The 16,723-nt window shown below is 43.4% G+C and overlaps 1 protein-coding gene across 2 annotated transcripts in view; it reads left to right on the top strand.

Annotated features, from left to right (window-relative positions):
* The window catches only part of RPN2 (ribophorin II), a 70,786-nt gene extending 54,446 nt beyond the window's left edge, over positions 1 to 16,340 (top strand). Inside the window, exons 12-18 of one of the 2 annotated variants that reach the window (XM_068263400.1) lie at positions 2,485 to 2,679; positions 4,710 to 4,796; positions 6,209 to 6,304; positions 8,181 to 8,256; positions 9,467 to 9,596; positions 13,408 to 13,478; positions 15,905 to 16,340. In XM_068263400.1, the coding sequence (XP_068119501.1) occupies positions 2,485 to 2,679; positions 4,710 to 4,796; positions 6,209 to 6,304; positions 8,181 to 8,256; positions 9,467 to 9,596; positions 13,408 to 13,459 (636 nt within the window). In that variant the 3' untranslated portion in view covers positions 13,460 to 13,478; positions 15,905 to 16,340. The remainder of the gene's footprint in view (positions 1 to 2,484; positions 2,680 to 4,709; positions 4,797 to 6,208; positions 6,305 to 8,180; positions 8,257 to 9,466; positions 9,597 to 13,407; positions 13,479 to 15,904) is intronic. The other variant, XM_068263401.1, reaches the window with a different exon arrangement.
* The last annotated feature ends 383 nt before the right edge of the window (positions 16,341 to 16,723 follow it).

Here is a 16,723-nt window from a genome sequence, read left to right as displayed (position 1 = left end):
AGCTTCCCTTCTCTTTAAAGGAACCCGAGCAACTGTACATGAAAAAATATAAAATTAACCCCCTTGTAAGGCAGGTTTGTAATAGAGTGCTGTTCGTTATCGGTATTACTTATTGTGACGAACGTTACGGAAAGTCATGCGCAATCGCCAACGACTTGCGTAATGGTCCAGCCCATTACTGTCAGTCCTGTGTAGATTAAAACAAATGTCTTTCTTTTCCCTCTCTTCTCTTCAAAGCAGAGTACAGTAACTTCCCCATGTCCTGTGAGGTCAGCAAGGAATTTCACACGTGGCTTGACCTCCTAGGTAGAGCCACTTGCTGCACAGCTCATGTCCCAGTAACTAGATCCAACCAGTAAGATAAGAGATCCCCGCCAAAATTATACACTCAAACAAAGGAAACTTTAATGTATTTGTATTTCAAAATAGGCTCGTCACAGAAAGACAAAAAACACATTTTCTGATAACCATAAATCAGTTCTATCATTCACCTGAATTACAGTTCGCCAACTGTCAGGGGTCAGTCAGGAGAATGCTTTATTCAACCTGCGCAAAGCGAACACGATAGCATAAGCAGGTGTAGCCTCATTTGATACAGGGTCGCAGGTTGCTTCTGAATATAGTCTCGATTTGCAATGCGCCAATCTGGGGCGGAGTCACACAGAGCAAGAACATGTAACATTTATTAATTCTCTTAGTCTGGGGGCGGCAACCTGCTGATTAGAAGGTAACCCCGCTTTAAACACACCTACATTCCAGCCCAAAACTCAGGTCCTATAAAAGTGGGGCGGGAACAAATTTTATCCCTTTTATTTTAAGCTTTGTGTGTATATGTTAATTGGTGTATATAACTGTATGTAATGCATTTTTGTTATTAAACGTTTAAAAAATCGTTTAGCGGTTATGACCTGTTGCTAAACATACACAATCGTACCTATTCTCCTGAAAACCGCTACCCTGTGTTTAATAGAAGTGTACATTTATAACCCGTAGGCGTGCATCCGGCTCAGATATTCAGATCTGACCCAGATTCCTGCATACTGCAAAGGGTTAACAGTGTTCTCAAAATTAGCATAATTACAGTAGCAGGCTGTGTAACCCGCTTGGTGGCAGATATTTGAATTGTATGTGTGTGATGAATCCTTTGGTGTCTGAATGCTCCCTCCGCGAGTCAGTTCAACAAATTGCGAAGTCAGGTTACCCTTCGTGATGAGCAAAATGACCGTGTGAGAGGATTTCTGACGCTGATCGATTGCGGTCTGTGACACTTATCTGCAGGAGGCTTCTCCTCTAGCCCCCTGTCAGTATGGGAGTAGCCTAAATCAAAGGCAAAAAGAACTAAAGGCCCCCTTGTAGATATCTTTATACATAAGAGGGGAAAAAAATTCAATTTTTTTTTTGCTCTTTTATGGTATAAATATATTTACAAGGGGGGCCTTTAGTTCTTTTTGTCTTTGATTTAGTGTATTGGTTGAGGTCGGTGACATTTCCCCCATACTAAAAGCCTATTCTGGTATTTACAGTAACATTAGTTACATAGATATGTCTGCTCATTCTGGTGTTAAGTATGGGAGTAGCCATCTTTCCCAGGGAGCGACTGCAGCATCAAGCTTTTGCCAATATTGTGTGCTCCTGGCCACCGCAATGCATGCCAGGAGATGTAGTCTGTCAATGCGAGTACCTCTCCTGGCTTCAAACTGCACTCGCTACCTGGGGAAGATGGTAAATCCCATACAGACAGGAGGCTAGAGGAGCAGTCCACCCTACCCTCTCCCCCACCACCACCATTATCAAATGGCACACACTATTATGAACCTCACTTATATTTTTTCATGTAGAGGTGCTCAGGTACTTTTAAGATGGATATAAGTAGAAAGCAGCATCAAGTGAGTGAAGGAATTGGGGTATAACCCTCCTGAATTTCACATAGGAACAGTGAGTGCTCTCTGGGAGCCAGATTACCAGAAGGAAGGGATTTCAGGTGTGTCTTGATCAAAACAAAAGCCTTGGCCCAAATACACCTTGAATTACATACAATGCAGGAGGAGGTAAAGTGGCGCCCAGTGGGTACATAAAACACTCTAAAATTAAGAAAAATGAGGTGGCTTACCTCACAGACAACTCACTTTAGATAGAACAGTTTAATAATTAGCAGCACAGGCAACGCGTTTCATGGGATCTAGCCCACTTCCTCAGTCCAAAGAAAGTGCCGCTGTAGTCAATAAACCGCAGATGGGGCGCCTATGGGGCATACAATGCAGACGTTAGTCTGTTTTCATTTTAATCAGAGGTTTCTTGTAAACACCAGATCCTCAGGTCACCACCTCCTGTGCTAAGGTTGAGAATCGCTGTTCTGTGTTTGTTTTGAATTCCCTACATCACTATTTACAGGTGTAGATTTCTGATGCTTGATCATCCCAAATCCTCTTGACTTCTTCACACATAATGAGATCTTTAACTGAGCATTTTTTTTATTCCGATCAGACATTTGTTAGGCTGCACAACCAGAAAACGAGCCAGGAAGTTGTGTTTGTTGCTGAGCCGGACACCAAAGGCACCTACCGATTTGAGTTGGACGTAACTGAAAGGAAGTCTGAGTTTGACTCTGCCTCAGGGACTTACACTCTGTTCCTGATAGTCGGAGATGCCACCCTGGAGAATCCCATCCTTTGGAATATGGTATGTTGTGTTTCTTACCAGCTTTGAATTAACGTTTTCTGCTGTAGAAGATAGACAGCCAGATGGTTTTGACTTGGTGACTGTGGATTATTTTCAGCTCTGCACCCTAGTATTTTAAAAATTACCTAAAAATGATATGGTGTTATGTAGAAGGCAGTTATTGTTGCTGGTGGCGTTCAAATAAATTCCATCCTCAAATAAGTACCTGTCTGGCTTTTTGCAGGCTCCAGTATCTCTTTATTGTCAAGATTGCGTGTGTTCCTTTTCCAGCATAACCCAGCCCATCTCCTCCCACCGCTAACAGAAAAGAGCTGTTGAGTAGCCAGCACTGCACTTTTAAGAAAGTCATATGCACATCTCATCACTCTTATCTGCTTCCAATAAAAAGCCATATCTCACTTATTGTAATACTAGCTGGTATTATCTCCCTTCCCAGGTCCTTCCTGGCTATCTCCTATGTGGGGTGAAGGGATATGGGTAGGAGTTTGGACAGCTTACAGACTGCTGTTCAGTCTAACCAACCAGCATCTGACATCTACACAGGAAGCCAGTTTTACAGACCTCATCAAACCTAATTAAAACAAGGTTTGTGCACAATGCACCACTTAGTACATTGCAAAATATGATGTAATCCATAAAATATGCAATATTAGAAAATGTAAGCCTGAAGTGTTCTTACATCCCCAGCTGTGCTAATAATGTCAAGCAACTTTTTCCAGGCTGAATTTGCCCTAGTATTTTTTTTTTCTTCTGTAGTTGTCTATACTGTCTGTATGAACTGTTAATCAAGCGACTAACACTCCCTCTGTACCTCTCAGTTGGAATGAGCTTGATAAATGGCTGTAGTGAGTTTGAGGAACACTTGGACAGATTTACCAAAATCAGTGCCCGGGAGATCGGAACTGGTTCAGCTGCTTTAAGCAACCATTCTGAATACCTTATCTGGGCATATGCAGTATTAGCGTCAGTATTCCTCCAATTTTCCTTGACCTGTTTTTAAAGGGAGTCTGAAGCGAAATTAAAAACAGAAAACAGATACTTAAGGAGAGAGAAGGCTCTAGGTCCTGTGGAGCCTTCCCGTTCTCCTTGTGGTCCCCGATTGGTCGGAAATTGCTCTTTCCGCTTTGGGTGTGCTTCAGAGGTCTTTGGCAACACTTGGGCTCCCAAAGACGAGCCGCTCTGTACTGCGCATGCATGAGCGCCCTCTATTGTGCCCACGCACTTGCGCGTGCGCAGTACAGAGCTGCCTATCTTTGGGAGGACTTGGGCTCCTGAAGACTTCCGAAGTCTCCAACGGTGGGAGATTTAACGGAGAAGCCTGCAGGGGAATGAGTAGACCAGCAGAACGGGAAGGCTCTATAGGACCCAGAGACTTTCTTCTCTGCAGGTACCGTAAGTATCTGGTTTTTGTTTCACTTCAGATTTACTTTAAAGGCTAATCGAGCTGAATAGTGAGGATGAGGATGAGGCCATACATAGGTGAGTATACTGAGCCTTACCTATGTTTCACATTGCTCCTGAGAGGCTCTGTTTTGCTGCAGTAATGGCAGCCTTTGATTTGGAGGTAATAGCTCTGAGCGTGTCAAGTCTGTTAGTTAAAAATGCTGTAACCATGGTCTCCATTCTCACACGATATCGTTTGTGACAAGAACTTGTGTGCCAATGTCTCGGGAGAATGGAGACCGCGGTCATAGCATTCTGAACTGACAGACTGCACATGCACGGAGCTACTACCTTCAGGCCAAAGGCTTTTGACTTACTAAAGTCAAAGTGAAACAAACCCTCTTGGGAGTAATCTAAAGCATGGTTAAGGCTCAGCATACATGCCCTCACCTATGTATAGGCTCAACTTTACCCTCCCCATTTAATCTGTGCCCAATGCAGTGCCACCTAGTTATTTTGGGTGGACCCACCACTATGCATTTGGAATGGGATGGGGAAACTATGTCCTGTGTGTGGATTTCCTCAAAAAATTCAAACTCCATGCTGGCTGGAGCGAAACATATTTTATTTTTACTTTTCTCTTTCAGGCTGATGTGCTGATTAAATTTCCTGAGGAAGACGCCCCAACCCCTATGCAGAGCAAGAACTTGTTCACCCCCAAACAAGATATCCAGGTAATCAGGCCTTCAGAAACACCCATACACCTATTACTGCTGGAAATGGATAGTGTGAACATAAGAAATTATGCTGATTTTCTTTGTTTATAAATGTTTGACATATCAGGGCTGCCCTACAGACCAGACCTACAGACCAGGGTTGCCCTACAGACCTCAATCTGAGGCGCTACATATGTTACTGCCGAAATTCTGCTTTTGTCCCCATTTAATTGCCTGATGAAGCGGGCTGTGCCTGCGAAACGCGTTACATCCTTTGGGGTACCTTTATTAAATGTGTTCGTATAAAATCAGACAGTCTTTCGTGTCTGCCTTGCGGAGGTAAGTCCACCACTTCCTCCAAGCCATTTCAAAACTTTTATCCAATTTTACTCTACTGGCACCTCTGTTCTATCACCAAGGGTTCTGAATGATTGGATTGGACAGTATCGGTGATTCCAATTGACTCCAAGTGATCGTTTTGTCAGTTTTTTCTAACAATCTGTTTTGCAGATCAATTCCATGTGAAATGGTCATATTAGTTATAATTTTTATTCCATTTATGGTCCCAAACAATGCTTTCCGATCATTTCCTTTTTATCACAATTGTTGGCTGATCATTTAGTAAAATTGCATCATTAATTGGCACCTTAAGACCTTAGTGGTGCTATTTTTAAATTACATAGCTCATACAATCTGCATACCTCTTGTGAAATGGGAGATGCACTCCCCTCTCTCTCCCTGCTTAAGCTCCAATCCAAGTTTTTTCCTTCTTCAGGGAGGTCACTCTCAGCGCCTGCGCCCTGGGGTTTCTGTGACCTACCCGTAGGCCCCAGTGCCACTCCCGGACCTCCCCAGCCATCACCCAGTCACATATAGTTTGATGTAACAAAAACTCTCCCGCCCCTCAGCTCTGAGTCAGACTCAAAGAGCGGCCAGAGGTGAGTGATGACCGTTCAGGTCAAAAACAGTAAGATGCCCCCGTTTACTGCCCCTTAATCCCCCGAGTCCCAGAAACGTGCCCGACTGCTGTGGTTCACATTTGGCAGCTTGACTGCAGGAGTTTGCCAGCCCACTGCCCGCCTCTTGCTTCTTGGTGGCCTTGCCATAACTCGGGGACTAGGTGGTTAAATAGCTTCAATCACTGGAACGACCGGGAAGGCTCTATGGTCTCCAGAGCTTTCCCTCTACATAGGTATGTATAGAAACTGAATTTTATTTTTTGTCTCAAATACCTTAAAACTTAATTAGAAATCAAATTATTGCCTTCCTCACAGTTTTCTCTGTAGACACATTTGGTATATCATGTTAACTGTTCCAAGTGGCAGAATAAAAGGTGGACAATATATCCGTAATTATACTCTGCTCAATATCACTGATGTGTCTGTAACCTATCCCTTTTTTTTTTTTTTTTTTTTTTTTTTTTTTTGCAGCACTTATTCCGGGATCCAGAGAAGCGACCCCCCAATGTTGTATCCAATACATTCACTGCTCTGGTCCTGGCCCCTCTCCTCCTGCTCTTTATCCTTGTAAGTAGCTGCTTCATCGTCTAATACTTTACTCTGCACTCCTTTTATGATGATCTATAAGTTTTGATTCAACTCTGCTTATACCATCTGAAGTAAGGTTGGTTTGTGTCTGCCTCAATTGGTTAGACTCTTTGGGCTTGATTCACTAACCGGCGCTAAGTGTTAATGCCGGAGTGAAAAGCCCATTAGCACATGTGAAATAGCTTTGCGCGCACTAAAAGTCGTGCAAAGCTACATCGCGCCAACTGCGCGCAGTACCACAGTGTGCCGAAAACGTTGCGTGGTACAAAGATAACGTCTCATGCGGTGCGCCAAAAATGGGGCATAAGGTGCCCCTTTAACGTCTTAACCTTTAAGACGTCCAAACTGCCATACCGCCGCATAGTGAATTTTGCCCTTAAAGGACAACTGAAGCGAGAGGGGTGTGGAGGCTGCCATATTTATTTCCTACCAGTTGCCTGGTTATCCTGCTGATCATCTGCCTCTAATAACTTTAGACATAGACCCTGAACAAGCATGCAGCAGATCGGGTGTTACTGACATTGTCAGATTTGACCAGATTATCTTCATGCTCGTTTCTGGTGTTATTTAGACACTAGTGCAGTCAAATAGATCAGGAGGGCTGCCAGGCCACTGGTATTGTTTAAATGGGAATAAATATGGCAGCCTCCATACTCTTCTCACTTTGGTTGTCCTTTTAATTACCTGTTCAACTTTTCTAACTTTATTCTGTTTATTAAATGTGTTGGTGAGAAAGGGACAAGCAGGTAGAATTAGAGTCTGAGGATGTAACATATTCTCAGGTTTCAAGAGATTACCTAGAACTATCTGACTGATGCCTTATAGCACCTGCGGATTCTTGCATAACTTTCAGTGAGGTTTCCAGTAAATATTTTATGTATTATAACCTTGGTCCTCTTTAATCTCATGCATTCAAAGATTAATATCTACACAGAAAAACAAGCTTACAGCCTAATGTAACATATCTGCTCTCATTAAAGGAAACCTGAGATGAAGTAATGTGCAGTATTTATTCTTACCTGGGGCCTCCTCATCCAGCCCCATGTGCTCTGTGAGCTCCCTCACCATCCTTCCAGATGGCTCCATTCTTCTTCAGTCTTCACTGATAATCGGGTCCCTCTTGCACCCGGCCATGCATTTGCAGTGCAGACTGAATGGAGTGACTGGGACCCAAATACCATTGAAGAGTGGAGCCACCCGGGAGGATGGCGAGGGGGAGCCCACAGAGCGCATGGGGCTGGGGGAAGCCTCAGGTAAGTATACATTCTGCACATTACTTCATCTCAGGTACACTTAAAGAGACACTGAAGCGAAAAAAAATTATGATATTATGATTTGTATGTGTAGTACAGCTAAGAAATAAAACATTAAGATCAGATACATCAGTCTAATTGTTTCCAGTACAGGAAGAGTTGAGAAACTCCAGTTGTTATCTCTATACAAACAAGCCATTAAGCTCTCCGACTAAGTTAGTCGTGGAGAGGGCTGTTATCTGACTTTTATTATCTCAACTGTAAGTGAACTGTTTACTTTTTCTCTGCTAGAGGAGAGTTCATTACTTCACAGACTGCTCTGAAAGACTCATTTTGAATGCTGAGTGTTGTGGAATCTGCACATATTATAGAATGATGCAATGTTAGAAAAAACACTATATACCTGAAAATAAAAATATGAGAATATTTTCTTTGCTGCTAATCTTCTAGTAATTATTCATAGTACACAACCAATTCACTATATCATATATTTTTTTTTCGCTTCAGTGTCTTTAAAGAAATAGCCCAATAAGTAGAGATACCACAAGTATTAAGTTAATGGTACCAATTAATGGGTGTTCCTTCTGTATCTGTTATTGTAGTGGATTAAGATTGGAGTGAACATCTCGAACTTCAGCTTTGCTCCCAGCACTCTGGTCTTCCATCTGGGACATGCAGGTATGTAGCTGCTCTCTGCCTACCTATAGGTGTCAGGGCTGATGTATATGGACCTATGACCTCAGTTCCACTGCCTTCTAAAAAAGCTGTCCTGTAGGTCTGTTAACATTTATTTTGCTAATAAGGTTCTAAATAATTATTTTAGCTAGGTTTCTCCAATTTCTTAAAGCGGAATATAACCCTGCATTTCAACTTTGCTCTAAAATATTATTTACAGCATATTATATGCAAAAAGCATTTTTTTTTTTTTACTAGACCAGCATTGGAAGGGTTAAACACAGAGGTTTAAAGTTCCGTGGAGAGATATGCAGAAGTTCAGATTGTTACATTCTATCTAGTTATATGTATCTATTGATAAATCTTACACACTCTTTGGCTGTCCTCCAAGCTCCTTCTCAGTCAGAGAGATGAGTCACATTCAACACTTAGATACATTTATGTAAACAAAATGTATCTATTTCAGCTTCCGATGCATCTGCAGAAATCTCCAGGAACTTTAAAGCCCTATGTAACCCTTCAAATGCTGGTCTAGTAAAAAAAAAAATGCTGGTTGCATATAATATACTGTAAATAATGTTTTAGAGCAAAGTTGAAATGCAGGGTTATATTCCGCTTTAATATCTAGCCCTCCAGGCTTCTGACACCATTAATGAATGTCCGGTGAATTTACTACAGTGGTGTCAGATTTTACTGCAAAGCATGATGGGAGTTGTGTACCTGGACAGCAGTGGGTGGTTTTTAAAGCTCTGCCACTCCACTCAGAGGCCAGAGTTGTGATACGACATAATGCATCAGCCTAAAAACATCACACCTTTCCCAGACAGAAGTGATGCAGGGGCTGTCTGTCGGATGCTTACACAGTCCCTTCTCTTAGATTGCATCATTTGAATTAAGAACAGAACCATTGTAAAGGTATATGGCTGCATTATTACACTCGAAATGTATTGCACTAGATTAAGGGCTTATTAAGGAAATTACAAATGTCTTCCTTACTCACCTGGACTTGGTTTGCAACATTACTTTCAATGCAGGTAAACCGCAGTCAGTTTTTCTTCAGTTGGAGATCAGTCAGTTTCGCTTTCCTTTGTATAGCTGAGACATGACCGTATCCAAGTCTGAACATAGTCTGGAGTCAGAAGTGTGCACACATTAGGCCATAGAGTGTTTTGATCAGCACTTCGCAAACTGATAATCACTTCTTGTCTTGCAGCCATGCTGGGCCTCATGTACGTCTATTGGACTCAGCTGAACATGTTCCAGACTCTGAAATACCTGGCCATACTGGGAGTAGTCACCTTCCTGGCGGGTAACCGCATGCTCGCCCAGAAAGCAGTCAAGAGGTATTGTGGATGCATTGTCTGACCTTCTGTCCTCCCCCATATTGTGAGATTGCTCTGTACCCAGTAATGTATTTAAAGTGTTCCCGAGCCAAAGCTCGGGTACAAAATTAGATATTTACATAGAGAGGGAAGCCTCGGAAACCTATTGAGGCTTCTCTCTGTATTCTAATTTCCCCTGACGCTAAGCGCACCCTCTGAAACACTGACAAAGCGTTGTCGCTAATCATATCGAGGCCGCGCAGCTCCGCTTCTTGCAGCGTGGCCGCACGAGCCTTCATTTGCAGTAAGCTAGAGCTTTAGCTACGTGCTACTGCGCATGCGTGGCCATGCTCGCATGTCTACTGTGTGACCACACTGCAAGATGGGAAGGAGCACAGCACCGATCTGGAGAGCTGCACGCAGCGATGAGGGACATCTTAGTTGCGAGGGAAGCCTCAGTAGGATCCTGAGGCTTCCCTCTCTTAAAGGATACCCAAGGTGACATGATGAGATAGACGCGTATATACAGTGCTAAGCACACAAATGACTATGCTGTGTTCTTTCTTCTTTCTCTGCCTGAAAGAGTTAAACACAAGGTATGTAAGTGGCGGTTCCTGTCTGTCAGGCCAGGACTGGGTCAGACTAGAGAATAACTCTCACAGCTAAGAAATTACAACTATAAAACACTTTCCTAGCAGAAAATGAGAGCAGGAAAGAGATCAAAAAAATGTTCAATAGTTCATAGGCTTTAGCTCTGGCATACTTCAATGAATGTGTCATTGAACAGAGACTATGAAATGGTAAAAACATAAAAAGTGGATGTAAATATAAACTAAAACTGTGGAATATCTAAAAAAAAAAGTCATTTTTAGTAGGAGAATAGATACCATTGTTTATCTCATCAGTTTATTTTCACAAAGGGTGTCCTTTTAACCAATTTACCCCCCGCGGTACGGATTTCTCCGTCCCTTTTTCCACCCTTATAAAACCAAGGGACGGATAAATCGTACCTCCCGCGCTACCGCCGCTGTCCGCGCTACCGCCGCTCATTCGCGTGCTCCCGCCGCTCGGAGATCAATGAACGGGAAAATCCATTCCCGTTCGTTGATCTAAGCCCCCGCAATGATCTGCTGCTTCTATGAGAAACCGCGCGGTCATTGTGATTTTCCCAGCCTCGTAGTGCTTCCTGTAAGTGTCCTTCCGGACGCTTACACTTCGCATGAACACTAACTCACTGTCAAATAGTAAAACTACACCCTAAAGCATTTTACATATACAAATACATTAATTTTACACAATAAATTAACTCATTACCTCCCACACTCCCCAATTTTTTTTTTTGTAGTTAAAAAAAAAAAATACAATAAAAAAAACAAAAATAGTTACCTTAGGGACTTAACTTTTTAAATATTTATGTCAAGAGGTTATAACACTGTTACTTTATAAACTACGGACTTGTAATTAGGGATGGATGCAAAGCTGAAAAAAATGCACCTTTATTTCCAAATAAAATATTGGCGCCAAACATTGTGATAGGGGCATAATTTAAACGGTTTTATAACCGGGACAAATGGGCAAATACATTTCATGGGTTTTAATTACAGTAGCATGCATTATTTAAAAACTATAATGGCCGAAAACTGAAAAATAATAATTTTTTTCCCACATTTTTTCCTATTTTCCCATTAAAACACATTTAGAATAAAATAATTCTTGGCATAATGTCCCACCTAAAGAAAGCTTAATTGGTGGCGAAAAAAACAAGATATAGTTCATTTCATTGCGATAAGTACCGTATTTTTCGGACTATAAGGCGCACTTTTTCTCCCCAAAAAGTAGGGAGAAAAAGTTACTGCGTCTTATAGTCCGAATGTAGCAGTCATACATATCCTGGCGCTTGTTTCTTTCCTGCAGTAAATGATCCTAATGAGGTGAGCAGTGGGCGACAGCAGCAGCAGCGAGATCCACTGTTTCCAAGCGGCAATAGCCGCGATAACGATCCGCAATGTGGCCCTTTGATCTTCTTTGATCATGCCCGGTCACTGGCATCAGCCCCGCAGCAGCGTGATCCCCGGCCGGTGGTTCCAAATGGGATAGGAGCAGCCGCTGTAATTATCTTCACCGCTGTCCTTTCATCTTCCTCTTTGAACATGTGAGGCATCAGCGCAATCCGGACTGACACATGCATCTTCAGCCGCTAGAGCGGCAGATTCCTCAGGGGCTTCCGTACTGCCTGGTCATGCGTCACCCCATGACCCGCGGCGTACGTAAGCCGCGGGTCATGAGAGGGCGCCAGTGAACTAGGCAGTACGGAAGCCCCTGAGGAATCTGCCGCTCTAGCAGCTGAAGATGCATGTGTCAGTCCGGATTGCGCTGATGCCTCACATGTTCAAAGAGGAAGATGAAAGGCCAGCGGTGAGGATAATTACAACGGCTGCTCCTATCCCACTTGAAACCACCGGCCGGGGATCTCGCTGCTGCGGGGCTGATGCCGGTGACTGGGCATGATCAAAGAAGATCAAAGGACCACATTGCGGATCATTATCGTGGCTATTGCCGCTTGGAACCACCATGGATCACACTGCTGCTGCCGCCCCACTGGGCACCTATGGGATCTTTTACATCCTGGACCCCCAGACTGCACCCACCTACTGCCACTCAGCCGGGTGAGATATCCAGCAATATAACTGTTGTGATTAGTTACTGTAGCTGGGAGGGGCAGGGGGGTTTCTGTAGTGTAATGCAGTGTAGCTGGGATGGGGGGGGGGGAAGCAGGGGTTTGTGTAGTGCAGTGTAGATGGCCTTGGGGGGGGGGGGGGCAGCAGGGGTAAGTGATGTGTAGTGTAGTATAGTTTGTGGGGGTAGCAAGGGTTAGTGTAGCTTGGTAGTGTAACTTAGACAGGGTCATCTTGGCTGGAGGAAAGGTCCATAAGACACTCCCGGACCATGGATGCATCTATGTTTAGTATATTTTTTTTTTCCTGGTTTTTGCCCTTTAAACCTAGGTGCGTCTTATAGTCCGGAGCGTCTTATAGTCCGAAAAATACGGTAATAATAAAGTTATAGACGAATGAATGGAAGGAGCGCTGAAAGGTGAAAATTGCTCTGGTGTTCAAGAGGTAAAACCCCTCAGTGGTGAAGTGGTTAAGGTTGGTAACTGATTTTGATCCCAAGCTTACTCTCGGGATCGATTTAAACTCCAGCCTAGTCTCCGGCATGAGAAAAGAAAAAAGATATAATTGCTTAAGAGGGAAGCCTCTGGCTCCTGCAGACGTTTCCCACGTCCTCCAGGCCCCCACCGTTGCCACATGTGGACCCCCAGAACGTAACTGACGAGCTTGGTGGATATGTTGTGGGCCCGTTCGTTGCCACGCATAAGTACTGCCACATGTGCGCAGTAAGCCACAAAAGGGAGGGGGGATATAAACTTCTTCCCTCTTATTAGGTAAGTTTCTATTTTTTTTTTTTTTTTTACTGTATGCGCCTTGGGTTCTCTTTAAGAGGCCTGTTTATAAACCAGCGATACAGGCCACCTTATAGTTTTGCCCATCACCACTGTTAAATTTCTTTGAAAAATGAACTGTGTCTGGGGATATGTAATAATAAGTAATCCATTTAAACTCGTACCTCTTGTTCTTGGCAATTGGGAGCACAGAAGCGAGGGAGATATCTCCGTAATGTGGTATTTTAGATGGGAACCATTTCTCTCTGAATGTGATCTGATTTCCCTACAGTTATCTTCAAGGATGGTCTGTAATTTCCAGCCTTCCATCTCCTCTTTGAGCTGTCTCACTGCTCTGCTTTTCTGTTTCTTCTCCCTCTTTTCTCTCAGGACTGCAGCTGAACAAAGCAGTAGGTTGGCAAAGTATAGAACGCTTCGATAAACTGGGCGCTGCCCGTGAAGTAAGGCTGCTTTTCCAGATTGTTGTTCCACCTACCCAGCATGCATGCTGTCTCCCTTTCATACCAGTAACCCCATATCCTGTGTGATCTCCAAACCCACTCATCATTACTAAACACCCCAGGCATGCTGCTTGTCGTGAGTGCTGTAACAAAGGGAAATGTCAGCTCCTGTGCTCTGAAGAGGGTCAGCGCACTCCTTCCTGTGACTTTAATCTCTTCTGAGGAAGTATGAGCAGGCTCTGTGCTTCCTGCTTGCCTTCTAACCTCTCATTAATAACGTGACTCCACTTTCACCTCTGCTACATACTGTGTGCTGTTATCATTACTCACCACCCTGATGCAGTCTGTTGTGTGGACTTGCTAGGAAAACTGTTTGTTTAGAACGCATCTTAAGGAGACAGGGCATGTTATAGCAAAATCATCATAATAATAATGTTTAAAAGTCTTAGGTTGGGTTCACATCGGCACCTTCGATTCAGTGGAACAAACAGAAAATATGCAGCTAGATCTTATAGAAAGTGCTTTTATTTTTTATATGCATTTATTTGTACATTATTTTGACATGACTTGCGCATAAAATGGTTTTTAAAATTTCAAAATGGGAATGGAATATGCCTGCTGCACCAATTCACAGCGCCTTATTTTCTCCTCATTCTCTTGCTGCCAGCTCACACCCCCCCCCCCCCCCCTCCCCCCAGTATATCGGAAGGCATGATAGTCTATCAGTCAGCAGGAAGGAGTGTTTCAGCTAACGGAGCGCTTTCTCCCCTGTGTCATTTGGGCACTAGGTGCCACCAATAACATAATGATATTGTGCACTTACCGATATTCTGTAAATACCTTCTAATGTCAGTGTTTACAGTACTTCTCCTCTGTCATACAGTTGTCCCATTGGCCGAGAACAGTCTTATGTGTACCAGCCTTTAGTAATCCCATTTACCTGCCTAACCATGCCCCTAGCATAAAGTCGTTTCTGACCATCAGTCATCCCTTTTCATATGGTAATCCCCTTTCTGATGCTTAAAGAGGTACTCCAGCCTAAACAAACATACTGTCATTAAGTTACATTAGTTATGTTAATTAAAATAGATAGGTAATATAATCTCTTACCCATCCTGTTTTAAATGAACAGGCAAATGTTTGATTTCATGATGGCAGCCATCTTTTTGGTTGAAAGGAGGTGACGGAGCATGAGACACCGTTCCAACTGCCCTGTGTGCTGATCACCCCTCCCAGTTGCTAGGCAACGTGAATAACAGGAAATCCCATCATGCTTTGCACAGCATCAGGGAAAAACCGCCCGGGCAGATTTCTTTGATGGGGCGGAGCTTAGCTAAAAATGATGCTTTGGTAAGAAAAACATAGTTCTGATGCTGTGAAACTGTTAAAGAAACACAAAGCCTTTTCAGTTCTGCTGAGTAGATTGTTAGTCCGGAGATTCACTTTAACCTTCTAACTCGAGCAACTAAACCTTATCTCCCCTTGCCTTATCCCCAAATACTAGCCGGCAATTGGGGGATGCACTTGGCTTTATTATAGTCTGTGTACTGTAATTAATAGCTGCATATGTATGCTATGTATATGTATAGCTGTATACATATACCCCACCCTCCCACTGATGCTAAGCCCAGGCTGATTAGCTATGTGGCATTCTCAGAGACCAGGTATATTTTGTACTGGCTTCGCAATTCCTGGTTGGAGACGATAAAATCTTGTACTGCGCATGTGCAGGATGCTCCGGGTGACTGGAGTGTGATTGAGGACACTCACAGCCAGGGCTGCTCAGGCACAGTGGCCACCCACTGGCCTAGTCGCCGAAAATGAAACTCAGACGCTGCTGACGACCGGAGGCTCCATTCTGTGATGGCGCGGGCACAGGGCGGCTGCAGGGGGCTCCGGCTGGTAGAAGCCCCAGGTATTTTTTTTTTTTTTTTTTTAAATTAAAGTTGAGTTTAGGTTCCCTTTAAGCACTGTGCACATCCTTTGTACCATTCCAGTAACTGTCACATGCCCTGACTGACTGCACTTTAGTCGTGCCTGAATGTTGCTCTATGCCTTAGAGGACAACTGAAGCGAGAGGGGTATGGAGGCTGCCATATTTATTTCCTTTCAAGCAATACCAGATGCCTGGCTGTCCTGCTGATCCTCTGCCTCTAATACTTTTAGCCTTAGACCCTGAACAAGCATGCAGCAGATCAGGTGTTTCTGACATTGTCAGATCTGACAAGATTAGCTGCATGCTTGTTTCTGATGTTATTCAGACACTGCTGCAACCAAATAGATCAGCAGTACTGCCAGGCAACTGGTATTTAACTGGTTTAACAGGAAATACAATGGCAACCTCCATATTATTCTCACTTCAGTTGTCCTTTAATGATTTTTCCACCATGTAATTCTTACCATTTGTTTTCTTTGTATTTTGTCAGATCACAAACTGGTGGAGTAAAGGACACAAAGAAAACAAACTAAGATGCCAGCGTTGTTTCATTTGTACGAGTTCAAACTGCAGTCCATTTTGGGTTCCTTTTTTTTTCTAAAACAATTTTTTTTTTAATGTGCCGGAGTGTGTGTCTTTTGCACTGATTGTTCCATGGCAGCCCCTCCCTGCTGTTCTTGTCCCTCTTTAATGAAACCACTGTGAGCTCCATTCCAGACATCACATTCTGCCTGAGGAGGCCCGGATCCAGATGTCGGCTTGAGTCGCCACCTGAACAGCTTCACACATCGGCAGACCATTGACTTTGGGTGGTTGGGGACTGGCACTTATTTTTTTATTTTGGGCACGAGAAGAAGAGTTGGGAGGAGAGGAACTGGGACTTTTATGTGTTCTTCTCCAGAAAATAAAATGGAAGGTGAGAGGGATCCGAGTGCTTTGTCGTTCATTTGCACCTTACGGCTGTGCTGTAAAGAGAACCTGTCTTTTATATTAGAAATCATGTTGCAAACCGGTTACGGTGGCCATTTTTATTGTCATTGTTTCCAAGCTTGGTGGACTTCTCAAACTTCTGTCCCCTACAACTTCCACCTTATTAAAGATGTGGATCCGAGATGAACTTTTATACATTGCATAATTGTGTTCCTTACATATAGGTTATAGGGCATTACTCAAGCTATATACTTTTTTTTTTTTTTTAATAATCTAATTCCCTATAAACTAAACAAGCCTAGCCCACAGCTTCTCCAAAACGCCAAGGAACTCAGACCCATGTAGCAAGGGCTTATGGGAGTTCAGTCTGGGTAGGAGG

This window comes from Hyperolius riggenbachi, chromosome 12 (assembly GCF_040937935.1).
Source record: "Hyperolius riggenbachi isolate aHypRig1 chromosome 12, aHypRig1.pri, whole genome shotgun sequence".
NCBI classification, from domain to species: domain Eukaryota; kingdom Metazoa; phylum Chordata; class Amphibia; order Anura; family Hyperoliidae; genus Hyperolius; species Hyperolius riggenbachi.
This window is presented reverse-complemented; position numbering and strand designations above follow the sequence as displayed.